General features: G+C 39.4%; 4 protein-coding genes across 11 annotated transcripts; 1 reads left to right on the top strand and 3 right to left on the bottom strand.

The window, feature by feature from the left end:
- Positions 1–854: 854 nt before the first annotated feature.
- Positions 855–5941, bottom strand: LOC111790917. Its single transcript, XM_023672047.1, has 5 exons — positions 5441–5941; positions 4947–5354; positions 4609–4701; positions 1663–1802; positions 855–1408 (listed from the first exon to the last, which is right to left on the bottom strand). The coding sequence occupies exons 1-5, from the start codon at positions 5855–5857 to the stop codon at positions 970–972; spliced, it is 1497 nt and encodes a 498-aa protein (XP_023527815.1). The 5' UTR covers positions 5858–5941; the 3' UTR covers positions 855–969.
- Positions 5942–7757: 1816 nt separating this feature from the next.
- LOC111790902 (serine/threonine-protein kinase D6PKL1-like) lies at positions 7758–12675 on the top strand. Of its 3 annotated transcripts, none has more exons than XM_023672024.1 (3): positions 7758–7888; positions 8692–10052; positions 11557–12675. In XM_023672024.1, exons 2-3 carry the CDS (start codon positions 8743–8745, stop codon positions 12425–12427), a joined length of 2181 nt encoding a protein of 726 aa, XP_023527792.1. In that variant the 5' UTR covers positions 7758–7888; positions 8692–8742; the 3' UTR covers positions 12428–12675. The 3 variants fall into 3 exon arrangements, with proteins under 3 accessions (XP_023527792.1, XP_023527793.1, XP_023527794.1); XM_023672025.1 differs by having other exon boundaries at positions 7804–7888; positions 8644–10052; XM_023672026.1 differs by lacking the exon at positions 7758–7888 and adding an exon at positions 7936–8192.
- A 1106-nt stretch (positions 12676–13781) lies between these two features.
- Positions 13782–15415, bottom strand: LOC111790903 (probable WRKY transcription factor 12). Its single transcript, XM_023672027.1, has 4 exons — positions 15021–15415; positions 14792–14865; positions 14538–14699; positions 13782–14204 (listed from the first exon to the last, which is right to left on the bottom strand). Exons 1-4 carry the CDS (start codon positions 15261–15263, stop codon positions 14042–14044), a joined length of 642 nt encoding a protein of 213 aa, XP_023527795.1. The 5' UTR covers positions 15264–15415; the 3' UTR covers positions 13782–14041.
- A 3885-nt stretch (positions 15416–19300) lies between these two features.
- LOC111790953 (transcription factor bHLH67-like) lies at positions 19301–24708 on the bottom strand. 6 transcript variants are annotated; one of them, XM_023672092.1, is made up of 11 exons: positions 23209–23264; positions 21577–21913; positions 21436–21483; positions 21259–21348; positions 20700–20745; positions 20502–20578; positions 20313–20407; positions 20085–20157; positions 19889–19964; positions 19643–19778; positions 19301–19561 (listed from the first exon to the last, which is right to left on the bottom strand). In XM_023672092.1, exons 2-10 carry the CDS (start codon positions 21676–21678, stop codon positions 19687–19689), a joined length of 699 nt encoding a protein of 232 aa, XP_023527860.1. In that variant the 5' UTR covers positions 21679–21913; positions 23209–23264; the 3' UTR covers positions 19301–19561; positions 19643–19686. The 6 variants fall into 6 exon arrangements, with proteins under 6 accessions (XP_023527860.1, XP_023527859.1, XP_023527857.1 ...); XM_023672091.1 differs by having other exon boundaries at positions 19301–19565; positions 23209–23227; XM_023672089.1 differs by lacking the exons at positions 19301–19561; positions 19643–19778; positions 19889–19964; ... (4 more) ...; positions 21259–21348; positions 21436–21483 and adding exons at positions 23702–24133; positions 24273–24708 and having other exon boundaries at positions 21682–21913; positions 23209–23583.
- Between the last annotated feature and the right edge of the window lie 1345 nt (positions 24709–26053).

The following is a 26053-nucleotide window of genomic DNA, read 5'->3' as shown; positions in this document are numbered from 1 at the left end:
AAGGCTGTTTAGTCTTTTCAAGGAGAGAATTCACTTTATTGTTTAATATACACTGCAAATAACCCATAAAAACAATCCTGGAAAGACTAACCACAGTCACTCCATAGGATTTTTTCTACTTTAAGACTAACCACAGTCACACCATAGCATTTTTTCTACTTAAAGACTAACCACAGTCAAATCATAGGATTTTTTCGACTTAAAGACGATTACACACACAAACTCTCCTGGTGTTAACATAGGAACTGTTTTGGCCTTTAGAACAGGATTGTTAACTCAATCTGTAAAGTTGTTTTCTCGTTTTAGTATAATACCATATCCAATGGTCCTATGCTTAAAATATCGAAGAAAAAAAAACATTTACTCGTGTCGATAAGACCTTACAACCTCAACCCTGTCGAGTGGACCCTCATGGAGGCACCTAAATCCTAAACCCTAAACCCTAAAATTACGTATTCTCAAAACCCTAAAAAACTCTAACCTTAAACCCTAAAAAAATGCTAAAATTACCTATTTCCTAAACCCTAAAAAAACTCTAATCCTAAACCCTAAAAAAACCCTAAAATTACCTATTCTCTAAACCTTAAAAAACTCTAACCAACCCTAAAAAAATCATAAAATTACCTATTTTCTAAACCCTAAAAAACTCTTAACCCTAAACCCTATCCACATTTAGGTTTTGAGTCATGGCTCATTGTAAAGCTTTGGTCGTGACAAATAAAGATCCAACTATTCTATACCTGCCTAAAGCCGGTACAACTACAAGAATTACATGCCTAGGTTAGTGTAATACTTTGTTATATTTTGTTGATTTTTCTATGATGTAATGAAAGGGTCAATTCAGTCCTCCGATGTGTAGATAGAAACAACGGCATGCATTTAGCTTTTGTTTTATTCATATACACCTGAATTCTTGAAAGGGAGACGTACGAGCCTTCACCAAAAAAAAACAAAAAAAATCAAGGTAATTCAAACGGGTACTGGGTCAGACCATCGTCTCTTCACTTCAGATTTCCACCTTACTTCCTTGAGCTCCCCATCCAATCCATAATCCCTCTCAATAACAAGGTTGATTCCCTCATCTGAGTACCAACCGACTCCAACACAGAGGATGCCATCATTTTTCACATCGACATAACCAGTGACACCACCTGGAAGCCACAGCATGGTAGCATCCTGCATGTCTATGAGTTCTTCCTCCCCAAAGTATACTAGGTTTCCTGGTAAGCTCCTTTTCTTTAAGGTTTCTGTGCAGAGATACACGTATGGGGTGGCATCGCTCTCCTCCACTGTCTCCTCACCAAAAATTGGAGTCCCACTTACTTCGAACACCTTCCAGGACCCAGTAAGTTCTGATGGTTGGGTTCGCTTTCGTTGAGAAAATGGCTTCAAATCAAACTCTAGATCACTGTTTGCAATCAAGTATTCTGATCTCGTTATCCAGGCATGGGTATAACAAAACAATAATTGGTGACAGCCATAACAATATAAAAATAAAGCTCCATCCCACTAGCAAACCAATTAACCATGGAAGCTAATTCACGTGATAAAGGCCATCGAAAACTAATTGTCATTCTCCCACTGTTAAATCCAGTGAAAAATACAAAAAGTAAATACCTAATGCCCCTTTACGGGGAAAACAAAAGGTAAAAGAAACGATACCTTATGTCAGGCATATTTGCAGGGCTGATCCATTGTTCTTCATACACAGCAACTCTTAGTATCTGTATGTTGGATCCGCCACCACTAAATTCAATGGTATGGACGACACGGAGCCTTTTATGGCAACCTTTTACTAAACACTAAAACGACCAGATATCAGCAAACTTCCAAACTATAATGGAAAGGGGGAATTAACTAAATTTTATCCACACTAAAGAATTTCAAATGTATTCAACAAAGATGAAGAGGGTAATTGCAAAGATAGTGATTGTACTCTGGATGCAAAAATTCTAAAGTGACTCTAACAAGTCAAAATTAGGTGATGTGGGGGTAGAAAATGCGGAAGACTTTTGAATTTATGATAAGTGCTTTGAGATCCCACCTAGATTGGAGAGGGGAACGAAGCATTCCTTATAAGGGTGTGGAAACCTCTCCCAGTGGATGCATTGTATGACTATGAGGCTAAAGGCAATACATAACTGGCCAAAGCGAACAATATCTGCTAGCAGTGAGCTTGGACTGTTACAAGTGGTATCAAAGCCAGACACCGTGCAGTGAGACAACAAGGACGCTGGAACCCCAAGGGGGTGAATTGTAAGATCCCATCTCGATTAGAGAGGGAAACGAAGCATTCCTTATAAGGTTGTGGAAATCTCTCCCTAGTGGACGCATTTTCAAATCGTGAGGCTGACGACGATATGGACCAAAGCGGACAATGTCTGCTAGTAGTGAGGTTGGGTTGTTACAAGTGCATACCTCAAATAGCATGTGCAAGTTTTCATTAACAAATGGAAGCCTTTATGTGTTGTTAGGTTTCTTAAATGAAGTAGAATTCGTCGTGAGAACAGAGAATAGCTTACAAGCTAGATTCATCAAGATAGAATTGTAAACAGAAGAAAAGTTTATGGACGGATAGCATATAGTTGGTTCATTCCCATGCGAGCTTAGAAGATAGTTGGTTGTAAGGTGTGAGGTGTATGACTCCGTACTAGCAACTAAGTGGAGGAGTGCATGGGAAAAATGTGCTACAAGTGTAGTGAAAAAGGCCAAGAATGTTACAAAGAAGTCACATTAGTTTCATTGAAAGCTGATTTGACTCCGAACAATTGAGCTGAGAAAATGGGCAAGAAATCTTTATTTGTTCAATTCTATCTCCGTGAAATTCACCAATCTCCAAAACCTCATCTAATATACCACTTCTTATTCTGACCCGCAAGTTGTGACAACATGACCAGAAAAACATGCCATCATCATCAAAAACCAAAAGACCTTCCTCATCCCAAGAACAAAATTCTCTATTGTTGGCATTGATCAAGAATCAGACGGATATCAGCAACACTCATACTAACAAGAGCCATCCAAATCTTAGCACCATGGCTAAAAGAACACCACATGTTCATCATGGCAATTCCAACTAGGAAAAAGAAGTCCACTACGGCCAAGAAACCGAGTAAACTGACTAGAGAGATTGTTGGCTCCTTTGAAGCATCAATTATGAGAAATCGAGCAAGTCACAATTGGGAGGTCAATACCTCTTATGATTATTATCTCTTAGAATGTTAAGGGCTTCGGAGGTTGGCAAAAGAGAGACCTACTCAAGTCCTTACTCCTCAAATACAATCCCACTATAGTTATTCTTCATGAAACAAAATTGAATTATATTGATCGCTAGATAGTTAAATCCCTTTGGAGTGCCAGACATGGATACCTCAAGTACATTAGGGGGGATCTTAATCATGAAGAATGACCCAACTTTGACCATTTCAGAAGTCACATACACCTTAACCACACATACTACACCGGTTTATATTACAGATTTTGGATTACAAGAATCTATGGCCTCGGCAGATATCAAGAAAGACATCTATCCTGGCAAGAATTACAAGACCTATCATGCTTATGAGGCAAAAATAAACAACACTAATATGAACCAAGACATCTCAATCATGCAATATGAGACAAAAATATTGTTCAAATTTCCATAAGATAAATTCAAGTAGCAATTCATGCCACATTAGGGAAGAATCAAACTTCATTTATTCTTAGATGGTTACAAATTTTGGGTGGATGATAATCTAGAGTTATGGTTTTCGTTAATGTGTTTTAAGACTTTTTATTTACTTTAAGGTTACATTTACATAGTGGCTAATTATGATCATAAAATATGAATGTTACAACTTTTGAAATGCCTCATGGAATATCAAGGTTTTCATTTTGAGGCTATATAAAGCCAGGATGTTGACTTTATAACATAGACTTGGAAAATGTAGTAAAAAGAGCATTTGTGCTTCTTTGCAATTTGGTGTACTTTAGGTTGCATGTTTAGAATTGTTCCAACTTGCCTTGATTGATCTTGCTAGTGGAGTGATTCCAATCTCAAACAAATGTTCTTGTTTTGAGATATTCGATCAACAAGGTAGTCCGAATCTTACTTTCCCTTGGAGTGGTTCCTTATCATTTTGAAGTTCTTGGATATATTTAAATCTAAAAGCCTTATTTTTTCAATAAGGTTTGTTAGATCAATTTCTCAAGGGTTGCAATCATTTAGAATGAAATGAAATTGAAATGGGATGTTTTAGCATTTGTGAACTAGGGGTTTGCATATTGAAAGCATTCATAGCATTCATGAGGGTTCTTAGATTCAACTAGCTGGGATTACTAAATCAATCAATAACTCTTCTAGTTGGTGTTATAGGGATATCTCACCAATTGGGAGTCTCTTCAATAATCACGTTGGCTTTCTAGGGATATCTCACCTCCTTTTTGTACATCTTTCTGTCAATATATCATATTGTTTTCTATCAAAAAGAGAAAGAAAGCAAAAGGAAAAAAGGAACTCACCTTGAACTTGATAAAAATAAAGAGATAAGGAGGTCGTCTTGAAACAAGTAGATATATGATATAGCCAGAATGCAGTTTACAAGTGCCAAAGTGAACTTAACTTACCTGTTCGAACTTGAAAGTTGGATTTATGTAATAACTGGTATCATCAACTTCACCCACTGGAATGTTAACAGGACCACGAGAATAAGATCCATCCTGGAATTTCCCAATGAGATTGTCATATGGCCTTAGTTTGACGAGAAAAATAGAGATAAACAGTAATATTAATTAATACTAGTGACATTCAGACATTTTATTAATTTGTTAAGTTAAAGTACAAATAATTCTTCATCGTGGGGACAGCTGATCCCAAATACCCTTTTATGTTACATTCTGCACTACCCAGTTTGATACAAATGATCTATGAACCGATCCACTAGAGTAAGGACAAGGAACCATACCTCAAAGAAGACAAGGCCGGGCTCATTCCCCATCACATCTGCTTCCAGCACGTCACTTTTATCGAAATTAAAAGACTCAAATTTTGGCAGACGGTAATTTTTAAGGCTTCCGCCTAGAATTGTTTCCGAGGTTGAGGAAACATCTCCGCAGTTCAGGAGTGCTTCCCCGTAAGGATTTAAGGTCACCCAATTTACTCTCCTTTTAATTTGAGTTGTCTGTCCTCCAGATAAAGACCGATCTTCCTCAACACAAGAAAGAGTATAGCAATCATATAGGTTTTCATTGTTGTTTCCAATTTCAATCGGCTCCATTTCTGCAGTGATCGGAGAAAATACGGCGCCCACCCCTTTCCATATCCCACTTACACTGCTAACAAACGTATTCCATATTGGCTTAATTACAGGTTCCTGATAGTAGAGTAGAATACCGCGTTACAGGAGTTTGAATTGAAACTGAATCAAGGGAACAAAGAAGCAGAGAGGGGAAGAAGTACCTGAGTCTGGAGAACGGTTTCGACCTCCATTAGCATAGCACCAGAAACCAGAATTCTGCCACCTTTATTTCTCTTCCTCTTAGTGACCCATCTACCTTTCGGGTTCCTCCTGGTTGCTCTATCCTTCTCTTTTTGGGCCTTGGCGAGTTCATTATCCACGCTCCATACGTTTTCCTTGTTACCCTTGACTCTGATAGTTCCATGTTTGCCTTTAGGTTTTGAATTGCGGTTGTGGGGCTTGCTGTGGGACTGAATTGGGATGGCCTTCTTACTGGAACGAAAATTGGAGTAGAAGAGAGAAGAGGGAAGGACGGATTTAGTGGGAATGGAAGTGAAGTGAAGTCCTGCGAAGTGATGGGAGATGTGGGGTTTGGTAGGAGCGATGTTGTGGTAGAAACGTAGAGAGGGCGATTGCATGGTTCTGTTCTTGGATTCGGAAGGAAAGCAAAGCAAAGCAGATGGAGAGGAGAGGAGACGGTAAAGAAAAGGCTAAGGCAGCTGGTCTGGTATTGTTTGATAGCAGTTAACAGGCCAAGACCAAGAACCCCCAAACCTCTTCCTGGGCCACCCCAAAGAAGGACAAAGAAGGAGATGCTGGGCTGGGTTGGGTTGGGTTGGATTGGATTGGTTCTTATTATAAGCCCAGACTGAGCGGGCTTCCGTTAGTTGGTGCCTCATCATATGGATAGCCCACAAATTAAGTAAAAAGAAAAAAGCACAAACAACGAAGTTGGGAATTTGGAAGAACGCAGCAGCAGCAGGTGCGGAGAAAGCATCTTGTAGTGGACCAGAGAGAGAGAGTGGGAAAAGAATGATGAGAGAAGGCAGCTTTAAATACCTTCTTTCTTCTTTTCCTAATTCCAATAACCCAAATCCCAAACTTTCAAACCCTAATTTCCTAACCCTTTCGAAAAAGCAAACAACAAGGGCAACCCCACACAGTACGCAAAAAGAAAACAAAATGAATGTAAAACTCTTGTCTTTATTTTGTTTTATATCCCCCCGCTGTTTCTCATTGGCGTGGCTCGTGACATGAGTAGTTTAAATGTTAAGAGGCTAATCATGTTAATCACTAAGTTCTTGCTTTAATGATATATACATGCATGTATGCAACTTACAAACTAAAGATGTATTAGACCTACTGAAGGCAATTCACGGCTTGATTATAGAGAATGAAAAGCATATTCCAATCAGAGGTCGTAAGAAACAAACAATGCAGCATATTCCAATCAGAGATGGTAAGAAACAAACAATGTAATTTATGGTTCTAGAATTAGAATGAGGTAGTAAGAAACAAATAATGTAGGAGGGAGGGAGTGTAGCAGAGAGTCAAAATGACAAAAGTTGGGGGAACTGCTCGCTTTGACTAATTTGTACCCACTTTATTATGTGCTTCCAAATTACTTTTTTGATGTTTTGGTGGAAACGTTTATTCAATGCTCTGCGATTCCCAATGAATCTTGAATCTCCTCTCCTCCATCTCCATGTATTGCCATTTCCCTTTTTCCACTGCTACTTTAAGTTTCCCTTTTCACATGCACCCAGTTGGTTAGATGTGCACAAATTAGTGCAAAGGTTGTGATTAGTTACCCAAGTGAAAAAAAATAGTTTGATAATTAATTATCAAATTAGTTCAACATAGGCCAGTTCCCAATCCCATGAACTAAAACCCCTTGAACGTTTTTCTCAATTATTCACTGCCCCACCCCCTGACTCATTATGCACGGCCGTCGCTCACACACGCTACCATCTCACCTTTGTCTTTTTCCCCATCTCCCCCTTTTCTCGTCGCTTCCTTCCACGTCCTCCTCTATATACTTCCGACATTTCACTTATCCACCTTCACCACTATTTTCATCCACCCCCCCTTCAACCCACTTTTTACCATCCCATTCCAAGTTCAAATGATTGCGAGCATAAATAATCCAAATGGAAGAAGAATTCGGAAGGGGTAGGTGGATCTACGGTTTATTTACAGCTATACCAAATGGGAATGGAAATGTAAGGGCATTGCCAATAACGTTGCATAGAGCGAGAGAGACGAAGAGAAAGTATAGGCGTCGCGGAGGCGGAGTGGAGCGACCCTACCTCCGCGACCCTACCTGTTTGAAATGAAGTGCAGGCTAAAGGAGGGACAAAAGTGGGGGCCGTTGCTGGGGTGATGGCCCCACACCTCTCTACCTTCTCTTTCTCCGTCTCTTTCACAGTCGCTCACTGCTACAGTTGCGTTCCGCATTCCATTTTCCGCCCAAAGCAAAAACCAAAACAAAACACCACACCCATAGCCATAGCCATAATCTTCCTTTCCCAAAAGCCTCCTACTCCGACTTGCTGCACCACACCAGGACTACCCCTCTCTGGATGCTGCCTCTTCTCCTTTCCTCCTCCACCTTGTAGGAGCCTACCATCGCCGATTTGTTCATACTGCTCCTCTTCTCCTCCTACCAGGTTCATCTCCTCTTGGAGATCTCTGTTTTTTCCTTCTTCTCTTGCCTTTACTTTACTTCATTTTAATATTGTCTTTTTCTTCACTCCCTTTTATACTGTTTTCCGGAGCTTCTCCTCCATTATTTCTATATCAATGTTGGAATTTCACTACTTATCTTATCAGCCTCTCATTTTTGCCTCCTTCGTTTATGCAATCAAGACGAGTTGGGTTTTAAATTTTCCAGGTTCTCCGAGGACAGGGGGTTGTATCGTTAACCTTCGGTTTAGCTATTTTTTGCAGGATGTTGGTAGTCGATTGCATTAGGTTATTCTCAATAATTTTAGTTCTCTCGGATCTCTGTTTTCGTTACGTCTGAGTCCCTCCTCCACATAACGAGATACTTCTTTACATCCTTAACTACTTTTCCTAACTTCTTAGTTTCTTTCGATAAAAATATCTCCTCATTCATTTTCTTTCAATACTGTTTTTCTGCTTTGGAAATTTTGATTGTTTCTCCCTCAAGCCATCAGTCTGGTCAATAGAGGAGGATAGATAGACAACACTAGTTTTTTTTTAATGGCTCAATGGATTATTTTCTTTTGCTATCTGCCTTCATTGACGGATTCTAAAATTAGATCATATATGAAACAAATAGTCTTCTCATTGTTGTCCTTGAACTGATGTTCTTATGTTCTAGTATGACATATTCATTTCACTGATTTTAAAGAAAGCCTGGAAGAATGATAATATATTGATTCGTAGGTTTGTTTTTTAGATCTTATCAGTTGAAGATAGGTTAACTGAATCAAAATCATGGGCGCAGATTCTTTTTTCACTTGGAAGTTTCTCTATGTGATGACACAAGTCACTGGACATGAAGAGGATTCCAGAGTCAAAAACACTCCCGTTATTACTGCCCATAGAGATGCTTCCAGAATCAAAGGTTCTTCCGGGAAATTTGTGTGTTTTGGATGATATACCAAAAGCACATGTGGCCTCAGCCAAGCAAGCTGGCCATTGGTCGAATATGCACTCAGCTAAGGTAAGAGACGTTGGAAGATCAATTGCACAAGGACTTCAAGATCCAGAAGTTTCTGCACCTATACGGACATCAAAGGGAAAATCCTCTTTCTTGGGTCAGGAAGAACCAAAGCGTGGTGTCACTTTAAAGGGTAGTAGATCTTTAATTGAGGAAGGTGGTCCAAGTTCCTTCTCTGGGGCTAGCCACCCGCCAGAGCCCGTGGATATGGATCTAATGAGAACTGTTTATGTACCCATAGGACAAAATAAACCAGACCCCTGTTGCTTGATGAAGAGTTTTTCCGTGAATGGCCCCTTTCTTGAGGATCTTTCAATCCGGGTTCCAGCCAAGAAACCAAGCCCTGCTGCTCTCTCCCCTGCAGAAAGCTTAGTTGACGAGCCGCATGACTTGGGTGTTTTATCTACCCCCTTTTCAATTCCTCGTGCATCACAAATTACAGAAACCTCTCTCCTTCCCCCAGATTCTGAGGAGAAGGAATGTGTTTGGGATGCTTCTTTGCCCCCAAGTGGCAATGTAAGTCCACACAGTAGCATTGATAGTAGCGGAGTTGTCACAGCTATGAGCATAGTTAATAGCTGTTCTAGCACATACCGAAGTGATGGAATGAGTATTGAAAGGAACTGTGAGAGTACTAAAGGAAGCATTAGAGGAGACTCTCTCGAGAGTGCAAAAACAAGTATTAGTCGAGCTAGTGATAGCAGTGGTCTCAGTGATGATAGTTGTTGGAGCAACATTACAGGAAGTGCTAATAAGCCCCACAAAGGAAACGATCCTAGGTGGAAAGCCATTCTTGCTATTCGAGCAAGAGATGGAATATTAGGCATGAACCATTTTAGACTGCTGAAAAGACTTGGATGTGGTGATATTGGTAGTGTTTACCTCTCAGAGCTAAGTGGGACTCGCTGTTTTTTTGCAATGAAAGTAATGGACAAGGCATCACTTGCTATAAGGAAGAAGTTAACGAGAGCTCAGACAGAAAGGGAGATCTTGCAGTTACTTGACCATCCATTTCTGCCGACGTTGTACACCCATTTTGAAACCGACAGATTTTCCTGTCTAGTAATGGAATATTGTCCAGGGGGAGACCTGCACACTTTGAGGCAACGGCAGCCAGGGAAACACTTCTCTGAGTATGCTGCGAGGTACGGAAAATACTTAAATGAGAAAAAGTAATAAACAGCATTCCTCTAGTGACTCCTTGGGTGCTTTGCCTGCTAGCAATTCTGACTTGACTTGCACATATTTAAATTAAGGTTAATTACATGTTTTCCTCGATCTTATATCTGAATTCAGTTGTTGTTGTTGTTGTTGTTGTTTTCCATTTTTTCCCCTTCCTCTTGATCTCATTCAACACAGTTTCTGGAAGGGATAAAAAATTCAACTCCAATCGGGCATGCTCCACTGCCTGTTTTCATCTAGCGTCTTTCAATTCTAACTGCCTACAGTCGTTTCCCGATTGAACAACCCATTTGTTTTTCTTTTTCCACATATTACTAAAGGGCGGACTTTCAATACCTTTAGGTTAAATTATCAAAACTACCCCTGAACTATGGAGTTGATTTGAATTATACCCTGAACTTTCAAAAGTTTAAATTTAACCTCTGAAGTTGGAAGTTTGTTTCAAAACTAACCTTGTAGGCTTTTTCCATTAAATTTATAGACGGAAAAATTTGTACATGCTTATGTGAACCATACAAGATATCGCCTTCCTCTCAACTCCATTCTCCCAATTTTTTATTCTTATATTTATGATGTTTTTGCTAATCCTAAACTCAAAATTTACTTCCCATACATGTTTAGATTTGTTCACTTAAGCAATGTATAAGTAGATACAAACTTTTTTCGTCCATGAATTTAAAGGCAAATGCCTCCAGAGTTATGAAATAAAGTCAAAACTTCAAGGTCTGAAATGAAAATTTCAAACTTAGACTATAATTTGGTTACTTTTGATAATTTAACATATCTTTTAAAGTGTATTGGTTAGGTTTGATGGTTGGACTCTGTAAAACCAAAATATGATAGTCGGGCAGAGCCTGATAGAACAGTCCATACTTGGTTGTTTTTTTAGTTGTCTCATCATTGGAGTTTGAATGTTTTTCCGATACTTAACTATTAATGTTAGTATTCACTATGTTTGTAGTTACTAAAAGGGTTGATTCAGTTGTTATTCCTGTTCCTTCCTGGTTATGAATTTCAATGATCCAAGCTAATGGTAGATAAAGTAAGGCAAGGAATATGGGGCTTCTGTTTGATATTGTGTGATACCTCCTAGCCCATATTCCTTTCCTTTCTTTTTGAAAATGAGTCTATATTCTTAATAAATCTATATATTTTTTATATTATTGATGTAGGATGAACGTTAACTGGCCAGGGTCAACGAGTAGTATTTTACTTGTAAACTATATTTTAGTTGATTCTAAGAAATGCCTCTAAAGTAATGAATTCTTGAGGCATGGGGTTTCCTCCCCTCGTGGCTTTTAGGCTGTGTTCTTCATTATGTTCTTTTACTGATTTTTTTTTTTTTTTTTTAATAGTAATAATAAATATAAAGAACTTTGAGCTAACTGTTTGTTACCATTGTGTCCGTCCAACAGAGGGTTAATGTGTCCTTAACTCCTTATACAAATTGTTTTTTTGTATTTGCAGGTTTTATGCAGCAGAGGTTTTACTGGCCCTCGAGTATCTTCACATGCTGGGAGTTGTTTACAGAGACTTAAAACCAGAGAATGTACTGGTTCGTGATGATGGCCACATAATGCTCTCAGATTTTGACCTTTCACTAAGATGTGCAGTGTCACCCACCCTAATAAAAACCTCACATGATTCTGACCCATCGAAACGAGCTGCATTCTGTGTCCAGCCTGCCTGTATCGAGCCATCATCAGCTTGCATCCAACCTGCATGCTTTATTCCACGACTCTTCCCTCAGAAAAGCAAAAAGAGAAGTCCCAAGCCTCGAAGCGAGCTAAGGTTGCAATCCAGTACTTTTCCTGAGCTGGTGGCAGAGCCGACCGCCGCCCGATCCATGTCTTTTGTTGGCACCCATGAATACCTAGCCCCTGAAATCATTAAAGGAGAGGGACATGGAAGTGCTGTTGATTGGTGGACTTTTGGCATTTTCTTGCATGAACTATTGTATGGAAAAACCCCATTCAAAGGATCAGGAAACAGAGCCACACTATTCAATGTCGTGGGGCAGCAACTGAAGTTCCCAGAGTCTCCAGCTACTAGTTATGCTAGCCGAGATCTTATTCGAGGTTTGCTAGTAAAGGAGCCACAACATCGGCTCGGAGTTAAGAGGGGAGCAACCGAGATCAAGCAGCATCCTTTCTTTGAAGGTGTGAATTGGGCTTTGATACGATGCAGCACGCCCCCGGAAGTGCCAAGACCTATGGAGGCCGAACTGCCCAAGTTTGGGGTAGTTGACGCAACAGGCGTTAGCAGCAGCAGTAAGAGGATGGTTGGGACAGATGTTGTCAAGTCTGGTGGTCAATATCTTGACTTCGAATTCTTTTAAATCTCATATAGCAGGATAATTTGCTGGCGTCTGAAAGTAATTGGTCGTCAATGTTAAAATGAGCATCTCAGATTCCTGTGTTCTTTCACTATTGAATCCACCTCATAGTTAGATATTCCACTTTCGAATTGGTATATTTGATAAAGCAGATCTAGGATTTGTCCAATGCAGTAAATTGCGATTCATGAACATTGTCTTCGTTCTTTTGAATGAGAATCATCGGTCAATTGCATCGTTTTGAAGACAAATATCTGCTCTGTGACCGTCAACATATAAGTCCATAATTTAGTTCCGAGGCTACTGAAAGACTAATGTCTACTCTGTGGCCGTCAACACAAGTCCACGATTTAGTTATGAGGCTACTGAAAAATGAAAGACATGGTTACCATATGGACCTGTACTTTCACCATTTTTCATTCTTTCTTGGCCGCTTATGCCATAAGTGTTAGAAAAAGACGAAGACCGGCAGGTTTGATATAGGCATTGACTTGCAGGTTCACAACTCCTCTTTACCCTGTAATTATGCAATTGTTGGATTTTATGCTAGTCGTTCATTGTCTGCATGATCTCTCTCCTTTGCTCAAATCTGAAACTTCTCACTCAGATCTTATGCTCACTCTCAATTGAGCAAATGCAAATCTGGAATCTCCTCCCTCGTTCGCATGACTTCTCCTTCGTCATTGCTCATCCTTTTTTCTTTGCACTTATCGATTTCTCTCCTTTGTTCATAGAGGCCTTGTCACCACAATTGCCACCCCACGTCTATAGCGACACCATCGCCTCAATTGTGCTTTGCTGTCGCAGATTGTCGTGAAGGAGCAGCGACAATCTAGAATTTTTATGTTGTCTTTATTCTTAACATTCACGCTTTGAAACAATTTGATTTTTATTTGATTTGTATCAGACGATTTCTAGTTTATAAAGACCAGGGAGAAGTAAAGTTTGTATGATTAAACTATTTGGTTGTACTGTATGTAATTCTTAAAGTGTACCAATCGGTAGCTTTAAGTAGTTTCCAACAGATGTGTGTGAAAGTGGGGTCTGTTACGGAATCAAAATTAAAATCAGAAGATGTGGATGGTGGACGGTAAAATTAGGAGTGAGATGGATTTCAAATTGCGGCTTTAAGAAAAAATTGTAGGGGTGGGAATGTGGGGGAACATTGGATGGCATGGGCAGGGGCTACGCGTTGGGCTTTGTGCTACCCACAGAAGTGATATTGGGGTGGAGGGGGCGTCGTGGCAGCCCAACGCCAGCACGCCCACCATTCAGATTCTGATCCAAATGGACTTGATTCTCGTTTATAACAATAAGAAGAATAGGAAGAAAGAAAGAATATATGTAGAATTTGGAGTGGAGTGGAGTGGGGTCCTTCTCATTTTCTCATGTCATCTCATGTCTAAACAACTAAATACATATTTTTCTCAGAAAAGGAAAAGGAAAAATGGGAAAGTTAAGAAATAATTATACAAGCAAAGAAAGGCCAAATGAAATGAGGAAGCAAAGATAAAAGAAAATTATACATAAAAATGTAGGTAGAGGTAAAGGTAGAGGTAGAGGTAGAGGTGGAGGTGGAGGTAGAGGTAGAGAGAGGGGTAAAGTGATTGATTGAAGTCAAAAGGATGTAAAGGGCTCGTGCTCCGAAGAATTGGAGTCGTCGCAAGGGGAGTGGTTGTGTCTACCTTCGTACGTGGTTATCACCATCCGGCAATCTTCCGACAGTCGCTCCACCCTCTTCTTCACTCGGCAGTTATTATGCGTACAACGGTAGTAGCTTCTGCAACAAAAGTATGAAACAAACAAACCTCACTTTAATCACCCTCTTCTTCAGCCNCACCGCCTCTCTCTTCCTCACCCACTTCTTCGCTTCGGATCGTCGTCCAATTCTCATCCTCTGTCCATCTCGCCTCCCCTGTACACATACAATGCAACTTATATCCTAATTAATTCATCTACTTTCATGAAACTAAGTAGTAGGCATGCGGAGGAGCAAGTGAAAATGATTAATCCATCAGGGATGTGGTAAGCACACAAGGGTTATTATATATATATATATATATATATATATATATATAAACATTAAAAGAAAGAAAGAAAAGAAGAAGAGTACCTAGGATGAAGGCTGTTCTTGACGACTTTCTGGCCATATTTTCTCCATTTATAACCATCGTCGAGCACATCTACATCGCTTCTGGTCTGGAAACAGAAACGCGGCTCTCTCAGCTTTCTCCTCACCTTCACTTTACTCTTATCTGCATTTGTGTTTCTCCACCTGCAAATCCCAACATCCATCAGTTTTTCAAACAAATTACAAAGCAAAAATAATATGAAGAATGTGAAAGGTAGGGGGAAAGCGGTGTATACCATGAATTGTTGCCATCGCTAGCGCTACCATTGCAGTTCTCGTCGTTGCCGGGCTTCGGATCCTGTGTTCCCACCTGAATTTTTCCACAAACCCAAACGTCAATTATAACACGCACGCTGACAAAACATAACAAGGACATGGACAATCATTCCACTTTTCTTTTCTTTACTTTACAAACATATGATTGAATTTGGTGTAATAGCATTGTTGAATCCTCAATAACACCACCTGCTCGTTGCTCCAAGAAGGTCTACTAACGAGATGGGCGTGAGCAGAAGTTGTAAAGGCAGGTGGCATGGTGGCGGTGGCGGCGGTATTGGGTGACAAGAAGCTCAAAACCTGGGTGTGGTCTTGGAAGTGAACGAATCCCATTTGGTGGATGGGTTGGGGAAGAGGAGGTGCATTTGAGAGGTGGAAGGAGAGTTGAAGTTGATAACTGGGAAGGCCTGATATTTGTGATCCAGTTTCCATTGGTCTTTCAGAATATGATTATAGGAAGGAAAGTGGGAAAGTAAGAAAAAGAAAAAGAAACATATGCTTTCTTCTCCTTGTTGATGGTGACGAATTCAGGTGAGGGTGGCGTTTGGGTCAACCAGTAAATGCGAAAAGGAATGTTTTCAGAAACTGTATATATATAAAAATAATTTGTAATATATCTCTCAGTTTGTGCACACTACAATTATGTACATGTTGAAAACAAACATATGATATGCCAGCTGCTCCATAATGCGGGTCTACGCCACTTCTTTTCTTCCTTCTCCAAAAGCTATTCAAAATATTCCAATCTTCTTTTCTTATTTTACCCTCTTTTAACAATTTCCTCCCCCAACACTCCTCTCATTTCTACAATTTGTTTTTTCCCCTTTCCTACTTTATCTAAATATCCTTCATTAGTATTTAGTTCTTACAAAACCACAACAAATTGTTTAAAAACAAACCTTGGGTGTCAACTACGCTATTGGTAGCTCATAAACATTGAAGAAGATATTAGTGACATTTGAAGTAAGTGTGATTTGTGGGATGCAATGGGGTTGGGAGGAAACAAAAGTTTGGAGGTAACCAAATGAGGGATGACTCAAAAATGCATCACTTTGTCTCTCTTTCAATCACTTTACAACTTTTGGGTTTGTGTAGGGGCTGTAGATTTGTGCAAAGGAAAATGATGAAACCTGTTTCAACTCAAATTCCAATATCAACTCTCCCCTTCTCTTTCCATTTCCCTTTTTTCTCTCTTTCACGCCCCAAACAAGCTTAATACGCAAATACTTGAGTCCAACTTATGTGACATTAGTTCTCCTCCTTATTTTTCAATATTACATTCGTGTTGCATATTAAAATTAAATACAACGTGAAATTAGAGAAGAAGAGCAACATTTTGATTGGGAAAAAGGAAGGAAAAAGGAGCGGAGAGTTGAAAGTGAAACAATAATTGTATAAGAAAACTTTAGAACTACACTCATGAGTTGATGAATGGAAAAGGGAGGGAGAATGCAATGAGAGAGAAAAAGAGAGGCGCGTAGGCGTAGTAGCCCATACATAAAATATGTTAAAACAAAATTGTTGAACAGCTTTGGAATGGTTGACGTTGGAAGTAAAGGGTGTGTGAGTGAGTGAGTGAGTGAGTATCTTGCTCGCGGCCCACACCGACGTCAAAAGCCATTTCACAGGATCTGAGTTGGATTTTCTCTGATTTTGAGGCTTCAGATTCATGTGCTGCTGGACCGCTTCATTAATCTAATCCACAAATATCTTAAAAAATTATATTTAAATAAATAAAAATCTCTATTTTACTGTGCAACCACTGACCTTTGATGGATCATAAGAACTAGTAATTAACATTTTCCTTTTCTTCAGAAAAAAAAGTAACCAAGATTTTTTTCCACCTTGTCTTATTTATTGACCCCTTTTATTTTTCCTTTTTTCGGTAGTAGATTTAAATCATTGTACAATGATTATTCAATCTCTTTTGGATGGAATATATATATCATAGGATTCCGATAGAATATAATATTTAATGGAGACAATATAATATCCATCTCCACATGTGTCATTTCCTTTCCTGCAACATTTTTGTCAACAAGAAGAAAGCTGTTAGTTAGAGGAAATTGAAAAAGGAGAAGTTGTGATTATTAGTGAGTAACCTCAAATTTAATTTGTAATTCATGGTTTGTAGGACTTGAGAAGTTAAGTTTTGATATAGGGTAAATGATGAGCATAGATGGGCAATAAACGTGGAAGGTGGAAGATAGAATTGTTAATTCTGAAAGTTTTGCAATGATTAGAAGGATTGATTAAATATTAAACTTTGAAAGGATAAAAAGTAGATTAAAGGCTGGCCTGCCCATTGCGGTTACAAGTAACAAGGATCGAGAAGGAAAAGTAGAATAAAGTTGAACGTGATTGGGATGTGTGTTGTTTGTGTGTCCCAAATGAAGGACGAGCTGGTTGCTGGTTGGCAGTGAAGGGAAGATTCGTTGAGAAGGAAGAGAGGTCCCTCAAGCACTACGAAATACAAAAACAAAAACCCTTAATGTGAGTGAAAGGGAAAGGTGGGGGGGAGGAGGGACCTGGTTGTTTGGAATCATGGCTGCCTTTGGGGAGAAACCAAAAAGCACACTGGGGTGTGGGTCACGGAGTTGTGTGGAAACTGGGAAGGGGAGAAAAAAACGTCTTCATCCATCAACCCTTCTTACTCCCTCAGAAGTCAGCTCTCAACTCGAGACCACGCACATCGAGGAGTGTCTTTGCGTAACGTAACTTTGTTTGTACATAGTAATTTTCGGTCTTCCTCTTTTCTAGTCTTACCATTGTACTCTTTCAAACTTCATAAGACTCACGCCACTTATTCTCATATTCAAACTTCAAACTCAAGAGCTCTCATTTAGCACTATACTAAGTCGATATATCTTTATAAGCATTATAATGACTCAGATTTTTATAATTATGTCTCAATAAGCATTATAATGCCCATGTAAACCTAATGAAGGGTTCGATTAAACAGGTCATTTTGTAGTTAATTGCAGCAATTACAAGGTAATGATATTGTTAATTAACTAGGGCTGCGGGTGGAAAATTATGAAAGCGACGCTTTGTTGTTCATGGGTTGTGGATAAGAAATTCAAAGTGTAATAAACAAAAAAGAAAGGGGGGTTTGGAATTGGAATTAATTTTTGTTTGGAATTCCATGCAGCAATAATTGCATCTTTCCATCAAATTCTAAGATCCCATAATGATAGAGTGAGGCACCACACCTTTGGTGGGCTCCACCGTGTCTCAAAAAGCTCCTCCCTTTCTTCTCTTTTTTCTCGATAAATAGACTAATCAGCCTTTGGTTTACTCCAACCACCCTAATTCAACCCATAAATTTGTCTTTTCCCCCTTTTTATTCAAATCATTTAGGGTTCACTGTTTCCTCCACCTGTCTTCACTCCATCTACATTCTGGAAGGGCTTCTTAAAAGGAAACTTCCACATCTCTATTTATATAAAATAAAAATAAAAAAAAGGTTAATTGTGTAATAAAAACCTACTTAGAGGAGGTTTTGTAAATCTATAGTTACAAAAATGTGGTGTTAGAGCAAAATATTTAACCAAAGAATTAAGATTTGATTGGAAACTTGGCAATGAAGGAGAAATTGAAATTTGGGCCTTATTTGCCCAATCATGATGACCTTTGACGGTTGGGCCGATCTAATACTTGTTGTCCGCAGGTGGGCTTGTAGAAAACAAAACAATGTTTCCCTTCACTGTCACAACTGGATTCTATACACTTAAATGCCGGGAATGAACTGCGACGAGTAGTTGGTTCGAAGTTGGTTTACGAAAAAATGATGAGGGCAGTAGTTTTAGACAAGAGTCTTGTTAGTCCAAGATGTGCAAAAGTTACTCAGAGAGACTGCACAATTGTATCAGTGTATAAATCCAGTTTTGTCTTGTTTTCTTGGATGGCCTTCTCTTACCCTTTTCACTCCCACAAATTCACCTCACACAAATCTCTCCTACCCCTCTTCACTCTACTCCACACCCTTTTCACTCCCACAAATTCACCTCACACAAATCTCTCCTACCCCTCTTCACTCTACTCCACACCCTTTTCACTCCCACAAATTCACCTCACACAAATCTCTCCTACCCCTCTTCACTCTACTCCACACCCTTTTCACTCCCACAAATTCACCTCACACAAATCTCTCCTACCCCTCTTCACTCTACTCCACACCCTTTTCACTCCCACAAATTCACCTCACACAAATCTCTCCTACCCCTCTTCACTCTACTCCACACCCTTTTCACTCCCACAAATTCACCTCACACAAATCTCTCCTACCCCTCTTCACTCTACTCCACACCCTTTTCACTCCCACAAATTCACCTCACACAAATCTCTCCTTCCCCCTCATTTAAATCTTAATCTTTAATTGATTCGACCTTAAAAGTCTCTTCTTTAATTTCCCAATTCTTAGAAGAAGAAACAAAAGAAAAAGAAAAACAAGCTCATGACGCAGTATATCAGATCAATCTTGTCTTGTTCATGTCATCTTATCTCATTTCTCAGATAGACGGATGAGTTGAGCGCCAATCCAACATCATCAGTTATAACCATTTTAGAAAGGGAGTTCTAGTAAGTAAATTTATACCAATTACGTCTTTACAATTAACAAAATGTCACTAGTATAAAAACATACCTCCTTTCAAAGCCACCACATTCACTACCAAAGTTATGGACTCCTTAAAATATCCGATCCAATTCTGGAAATAGTTTTCATCAATCTGGCTGTGTAAGAAACCACAATCCAGATCATCATCTTCTATACTTAAAGTTGCATAATTAGTTTTGGAATCTAGTCTGACCTCACATAACCCCAAGTTCTTGTGCCTGTGTCCATCTTTAAACTTCATTTCTCAAAAAGCTTTGTGGCCAGAAACTTAGCTCCATGAGCACACAAGCAAGTTCCAACGCATCTACTCACACCTGACTCCGTGATCACTGCTTCACAAAAAAGATTTTAGAAGTGAATTTGGCAAAATTCCTAATCTATACAATAACCATCCAAGACCCCAGAGTTATCTGCTGCGGACAAATTAAGTCTTCCTTGCCTTTAATTGCTATTACATTGGATGATAAAACAAATAAATCTATAATGAAGATCACTGGAGATGGAAATTCCCAGATCTGCAGTAAAACACGACGAATATCAGAAAGATACACAAGTATTCATTCAATGCATTTTAGATTAATTAAACAGCAATGTCTACAACAAAAAGAAAACAACTAGAACTATCGAAAGTATACCATCATGCAAACAAGAAAGATCTTGAAGTAACTTGAAATAATGATGGCAAAGAAAAAGTCTTTGTACCTGTACCTGCGCAAGCAATGAGAAACAAACAAATTAGAAACAAAATGAGACGTCCTACGGGCAAATGGACGCATATTCCATTGCTGGTTTCACTGAAGAAAAGCAATTTGGAAGCATCTAAAAAATTAAAGCAACAGTCTTGAAAATGTTTTACAACTTACTTATGGACCCCAGCTGAGCTCCTCAGAAATACTCTTGACAAAATATGAAGCGCACAAATAAACATAATATTTCCGACACAAATATCCATCAAAATCTACAAAGATGTTTGAGACAACTTCGATAAATGCACGTGATCATCGTGAAACACCTAAAGCAACCAAAAAATGGTTACAGGAGGGATTGCAAACCTTTTGACAGATCCCAATTGTTGATGAAAAGGTCATGGATGATTGTTTCTCACTTAGTCTCAGAATCATGTACCTGTCTAATTGATTGCGGCTAAGGTACACAATGTAGAAATTAAAGAAATAAGTATGATGTAAATAGTAGAGTACGAGAAGGACAAGACATCCCAGGGGTGGGGACTTCCCGACCGAATTGGATACAAGCATCCAAAAGAAGAAAACTAAGTCCAAACTTCCACGCTAAATCCTACAAAAGAGCCAAGGAAAAAACCGTATTAGGATTATAAACGTTTCACCATTATAATCCTAGTGTACTCTCTTTTCCTTCTTTATCTTCTTGTCCATATGCTTCCAGCACTCTGTAAAAGCTGTTTTCCTGTTGCTGGAGTTTGTTTATTTTGGCTTGTTATCTTGGGCATATTGCATAACACAGAAGACTACCGATTCAGCAGGGGAGAAATATAGCGGAAGGAAGGGAAGAGAAAACATTTTCTACCATAATTAGAAAAAATAATAATCCAACTAAAAGATTTCATCAATGTTTATATATTTAAATAGAAAAAAGAAAAAAAAAAGTCCTCAATCCAAATTTCAGAGACGCATAGCGAAGCTAAAACTGATAACCACTCATGAAATAAAACGAAATGGTGAACAGAGTTACGAGTTATCAGTCATCACATACCATGTGAAATGAGAAAAACAAATATCCATTTGATTTTGTTATGTGCGTGTGAAGGAAATGAGGCAATTGGGTGTGTACCTGACGAGACAAGCAATCTGTATCAATTAGGTTGTAGAGCAGATGTGTGTAAGCCTGGCGCTTGAGCAGTATTAAATCGATAAGAACAATCTACCACATGAAAAATCATATACTCCTCAGACAAAGCAATTGCATACACAAATAGAAACAATCGTAGTAAAGGAGTGGACGACTCACCATGATTTCGCACTCAATGTATTCGTCCGCAACGGATTTGCAGTTGTCCTTAAAACATAAAGCAGCATAAGGATTTTGCAAAAATCGCATAAAAGGAGAGGGGGAGGGAGAAATGTTGAGAAAGCAAGCAAGCAAGCTTACGCATTTGACAAGATGCATGTTCCCGGGTGAGTACAGAAGGAACAATTGATTGGTTCCAAATCCACACTGCACACAACGATTCCGGTTTGTATCCCTTCCCATTGAGGAATTCAAAGAGAAGAGAGTAATCCAGCGACACAGTCGACCAAGTTGACTCAAATCTTAGTTGTAGGATTTCTACTACATCTATCTTTCCCTTTTATCGACCCCGACCTGGAATTGGATGATGTTAAGACTTTCGGCATCACCGTAGACTTCGGGCCTATAAAAAAGTGGCCCATGCTTTTATTCCTCAACCGGCCCAGACTGCGACGCACTTCTACTCCTCTCCACTCTCCTATTCATAATTTTGGGGTTAAAACAGCAGGAGCGTGAGAGGAAGTCATTCACTCCCCACGAGATTTGAAGCAGAAGAAACTAAACAACAAATAAACAATTAGGAGAAACACAATGCGACCACACAGATTATAATCAGTTAAGGAGACGAAGTAGCAATGGTGGGAGTGAGATCATTGAAAAAGGCTCAATGAAGGTGTGCAAAATGCTTGGTATGGACTCACGTCTTCCTTCCTTCCCTTTCACAGTGAGTACTCCACTCTCTAATTGAATTTTGAGTGTATCGGTTATTTAGAATGATATTTTGCAATTTGTAAGCTAGGAGAGAAGCTGCTATGCCCATCTCTTTTGGTTGCGCTAAGAACATTTAAGCACATTACTCGTGGATGAAATTCTTAAGTTTAACACTTCATCTGCAAACAAACAAATCCTTTTCCTTAGTGAGTGAGTATGCACAATACTTGTCTCATTCCCTTGGCGCAATGGCTGGCTCATGGGCCACCCAAACCCAAATCCCATGAACTATTATTAAGGAAGCCGACCACCAAAAAAAGGTGTTGCTGTTGTATTAATATAATTTATTTTGTAAAACATTTCTGAATTTGCGTGAAGTGGGAGACGACAGACACCTGTATTAAGCAGTAAACATCATCTTTCCTGCCATTCTGACCAACCCATCTGCACTACACTAAACAACAACAACAACAACTGCATTCGAGGTGCCCACACAAAACCCAACTCAACCTCTCATCCTTCTTTGCTTTCTTCTTTTCTTTCCTTTTTCTTGGAAGGGAAGTAGGGGGGGAGGAAAAGGGGGCCCCCCTTCCTTCCATAGTCAGCGACTGCCACTGTCCTGCCTGAAATTTGCCTTCGCCTCATTGACTTGACTTGACTGCCATCGTTGATGAAACTGAATATTTGATGAACTGCTCCTGCAATCTGCTCCGCTGATCCTAGCTTACATTCATCTTCTATCTGAATTCACACGCACTCAACATAAAACCCCCCTTTGTTAAAAACCAATCATATTTCTTGCTCAACTTACCAACTGGAACGGTTCATGCAACAAGTACAACAAACACCATCCTCAGTTTGTGGAGCAAAAACCATACATTTTATTAGAAAAAAAACAAAAATGTTGAAGGCAGGAACAGAGGCGGCCTCTTGGAAGTTGTAACCGAGGCACTGTGCTTGAGTTCCAAAGTCAGACTGGTTGACGTTGNTTCCCACAGCCCCCCCTCTAAACCCTAAACTCTTAAGGAAGAAAAATAAGAATACAGGGGGCAGAGGCAATACCTTTAGATTGAAGGAGTAAAGCATGGTGGCAGTGGCTTGTGAGGTAGTAATGTTGAGATGCAAAACACTGAGCCTAAGATCTTCCAAACCAACAATGGCTTTCAACAATTGGCCTTGCCTTTTGGGGCATCTTATCTTCAAGCTTACATGGGTTTGAATCATGGTAACCTCTATCTCACCCACTTCTGACTTCATCTCTGCGCAAACTCCTTCTCCTATTCTTCCATTTGAGCCCATTCCCACTTCTGATTGCGCACCCTTACACCCACTGTCCGCTCCTTTCCTTCCTTTCCTCTGTGCTTCCAAGACTTCGAGTAGCTGCTCCAATTCCTTCACGAACTCTATTGCACCCCCAATTATCGATGCCTGATCACCCTTCATGTGCACAAAAACGCGTGAGATTATAATTTTACATTCTTTAACAGGACTGGACAAAACAATGTACAAGTTGTTTCAGGAAAATGTCAAAACATTTTATTGTTGTAAATAGTACCCTTTGTATATAGGAGGTGGGTATGAGGGACTTGATAACGTGGAGATGGTCGTTCATTTGGCGTCTCCGGTTGCGCTCGACGGCAATATGGGTCATTCTTTGGCTCTCCACTTCTTCCTTGTTCTTTGTTGCCTTCCATCTCTTTCGTTTTCTTGTTTCCTTGGAATTTGGAGGTTCATTTTGGTCCTTCGTTTCTGAGTTAATTGGTGAAGAGTAGAGCTGTACGAGCTCTTGAATTTTACCAACTCCCTTTTCCCCTGGCTTGTTGAAGTGCTGCAGCTTCACCAAGTTTTGAAAGTTAGGCTGCTTGAATGACTGCGATTCCACATTCTGCAGCTTCTGAAGGAATGGGATCTTATCTTCTAATTCTTCAAATCCCAAGCTTGTGAATTCTTGTTCCGAAGAAACTCTGTCCGAACATTCACCATAAAACTGAAAAGAATAGAGTTGAGGGTGAGAAGAGAAATAACACAGAGCATTGAATGGTACATGTATTTGAGAATGCTAAGAGTGGGTGTCCATGAAAAAGGAAAGCGTAAATAAACAGAAAAGGGGATAGCATTTATCATACACAAGGATTAACGGGTGGTTGGAGCCTCTCCATTTGAAGAGCAGAGCAGGGCTTGTTGAAGTGTGTTAATTTAACCCCCTACTTGTGTGTGTAGATAACCAACATGTGATACTAACAAAACAATAGCATTAAATGCAAAACCCAATGAGCAGAAGGAGACCCCATATCAGCCCAAAACACATTCCTTGTTGGTTTCTGATGCAGTCGATACTCTTTATAGAATAATATTAAATGCTATGGGTAGAGAAGAATGCTGTTCTCGGAAGAGGAAGGTAGAAAAGATGGCAATGAAGACAAAACAAAGGGGCGGTAAATAGAGAGAGTTGGAGAAGAGGAGAGCGTGTTAGTTTAGAATGGCACAAGCATTATTGGCGGTGACTCTCGTTCCCTCTCTTCCCGCCCTCTCTCCATAGTTTCAGAAACGGAAGTGAAGGCCTCAACCCTATTATTACCTATATGGAGTGCGCCGCTGGTCTCATGATGCGTCATTCACATCTCTCACATCCCTCCCTCCCTCCCTCCCGCCTTCCTCACAATACACACTTTTTATTTACCTATTTCTGTATGTCTTGGATTCTTTTCTCCTCTCTCAATTATTTACCTATTTGTTACTTGAGAGTTAGACGCCGTCTAACTCTCAAGTAACAAATGATCCAAATGAGTCAAAGTAGTTTAGTAAACTACTTTTAAAGCACTAATTTTAATGGTTGAAACTTGGGAGTTGGCATCACACTATCTCTTTGTTTTTGTTATCAAACAAGTTCTTAACCATATTACTATTCATTAAGCATAAAGAATAAGAAAAGGGTGAGGAACCCATTTGTTGGATTAGCAGGTGAAACTAGTGAGGAAGTCTCGGAAACCGCGTGATTCTCAATTTAAATTTAATTGAAAAATAAAAATAAAACCAATCAAGTGGGAGGGGTGTGCCTGTGTTGCCCAAATGCTTACTCCTAATTCAACAATTCGGTACAATTCATTAATCCACAGTGGACCGTCTCATTCCTGTTTGGAAACACCCATTACCTTATCCCTTAACCCTTTGATTAACTTTAACCCACCTCCCTGACTCCGTCTACTAAACCCCCCTAACATTACGCACATTTACTCCCTTCCCCACCACACATCCCCTTTTCATCTCATTTCCACATTCAATTTCCAACCCAAAGATCCATTTTTGAAGGGCCTTTCTTTTTTTTTTTTTTTTTTTTTTTTTTTTTTTTTTTTTTTTTTTTTTTTTTTTTTTGCTAAACTTACCCCTCCCCCGACACATCCTCTCACACGTGGACTCAGCATCTTCCTCCTGCTGCTGATTCACTGTCACCGCCATGTGACTTTATCAGCCGAATAAAAGAAACACCTTTTATTTAAAAAAATTTAAAAATTGGGACTTTGCATTTTAGATGAGAAGACCTGAGCCCTTCCCGATTCTGCCTATCGTTACAACAAACAGGCAGTTTCCTTGACCTGTACAAGAATGGCATCGGTTTATTTTGGTAATTATTCGTTTAATTCCCACAGTGTTTTTAATTAATGACCGCTAAATTCAACTTAATCACACTTTTTCTTTTTTTTCTCTCTTTTCTTTTTCTGTTCAGCTCATCCAAATATCTAACCACCCCTCATTTTTCAATAATATATATATTTTTATTAAAAAAAATTGAGAAGGGTAGTTTGGGGATTATAGGATCTGAAAGTGGGAAGGGATGGAAATAAATGGTGGAAACGGGCAACACTTACATACTTCCCTACTTGATTTGCATCTTACTTTCTACATTATT

Source organism: Cucurbita pepo, chromosome LG03 (assembly GCF_002806865.2).
Source record: "Cucurbita pepo subsp. pepo cultivar mu-cu-16 chromosome LG03, ASM280686v2, whole genome shotgun sequence".
Taxonomy (NCBI): domain Eukaryota; kingdom Viridiplantae; phylum Streptophyta; class Magnoliopsida; order Cucurbitales; family Cucurbitaceae; genus Cucurbita; species Cucurbita pepo.
Note: the sequence above shows the minus strand (reverse complement) of the source record. Positions and strands in the feature narration are given on the sequence as shown.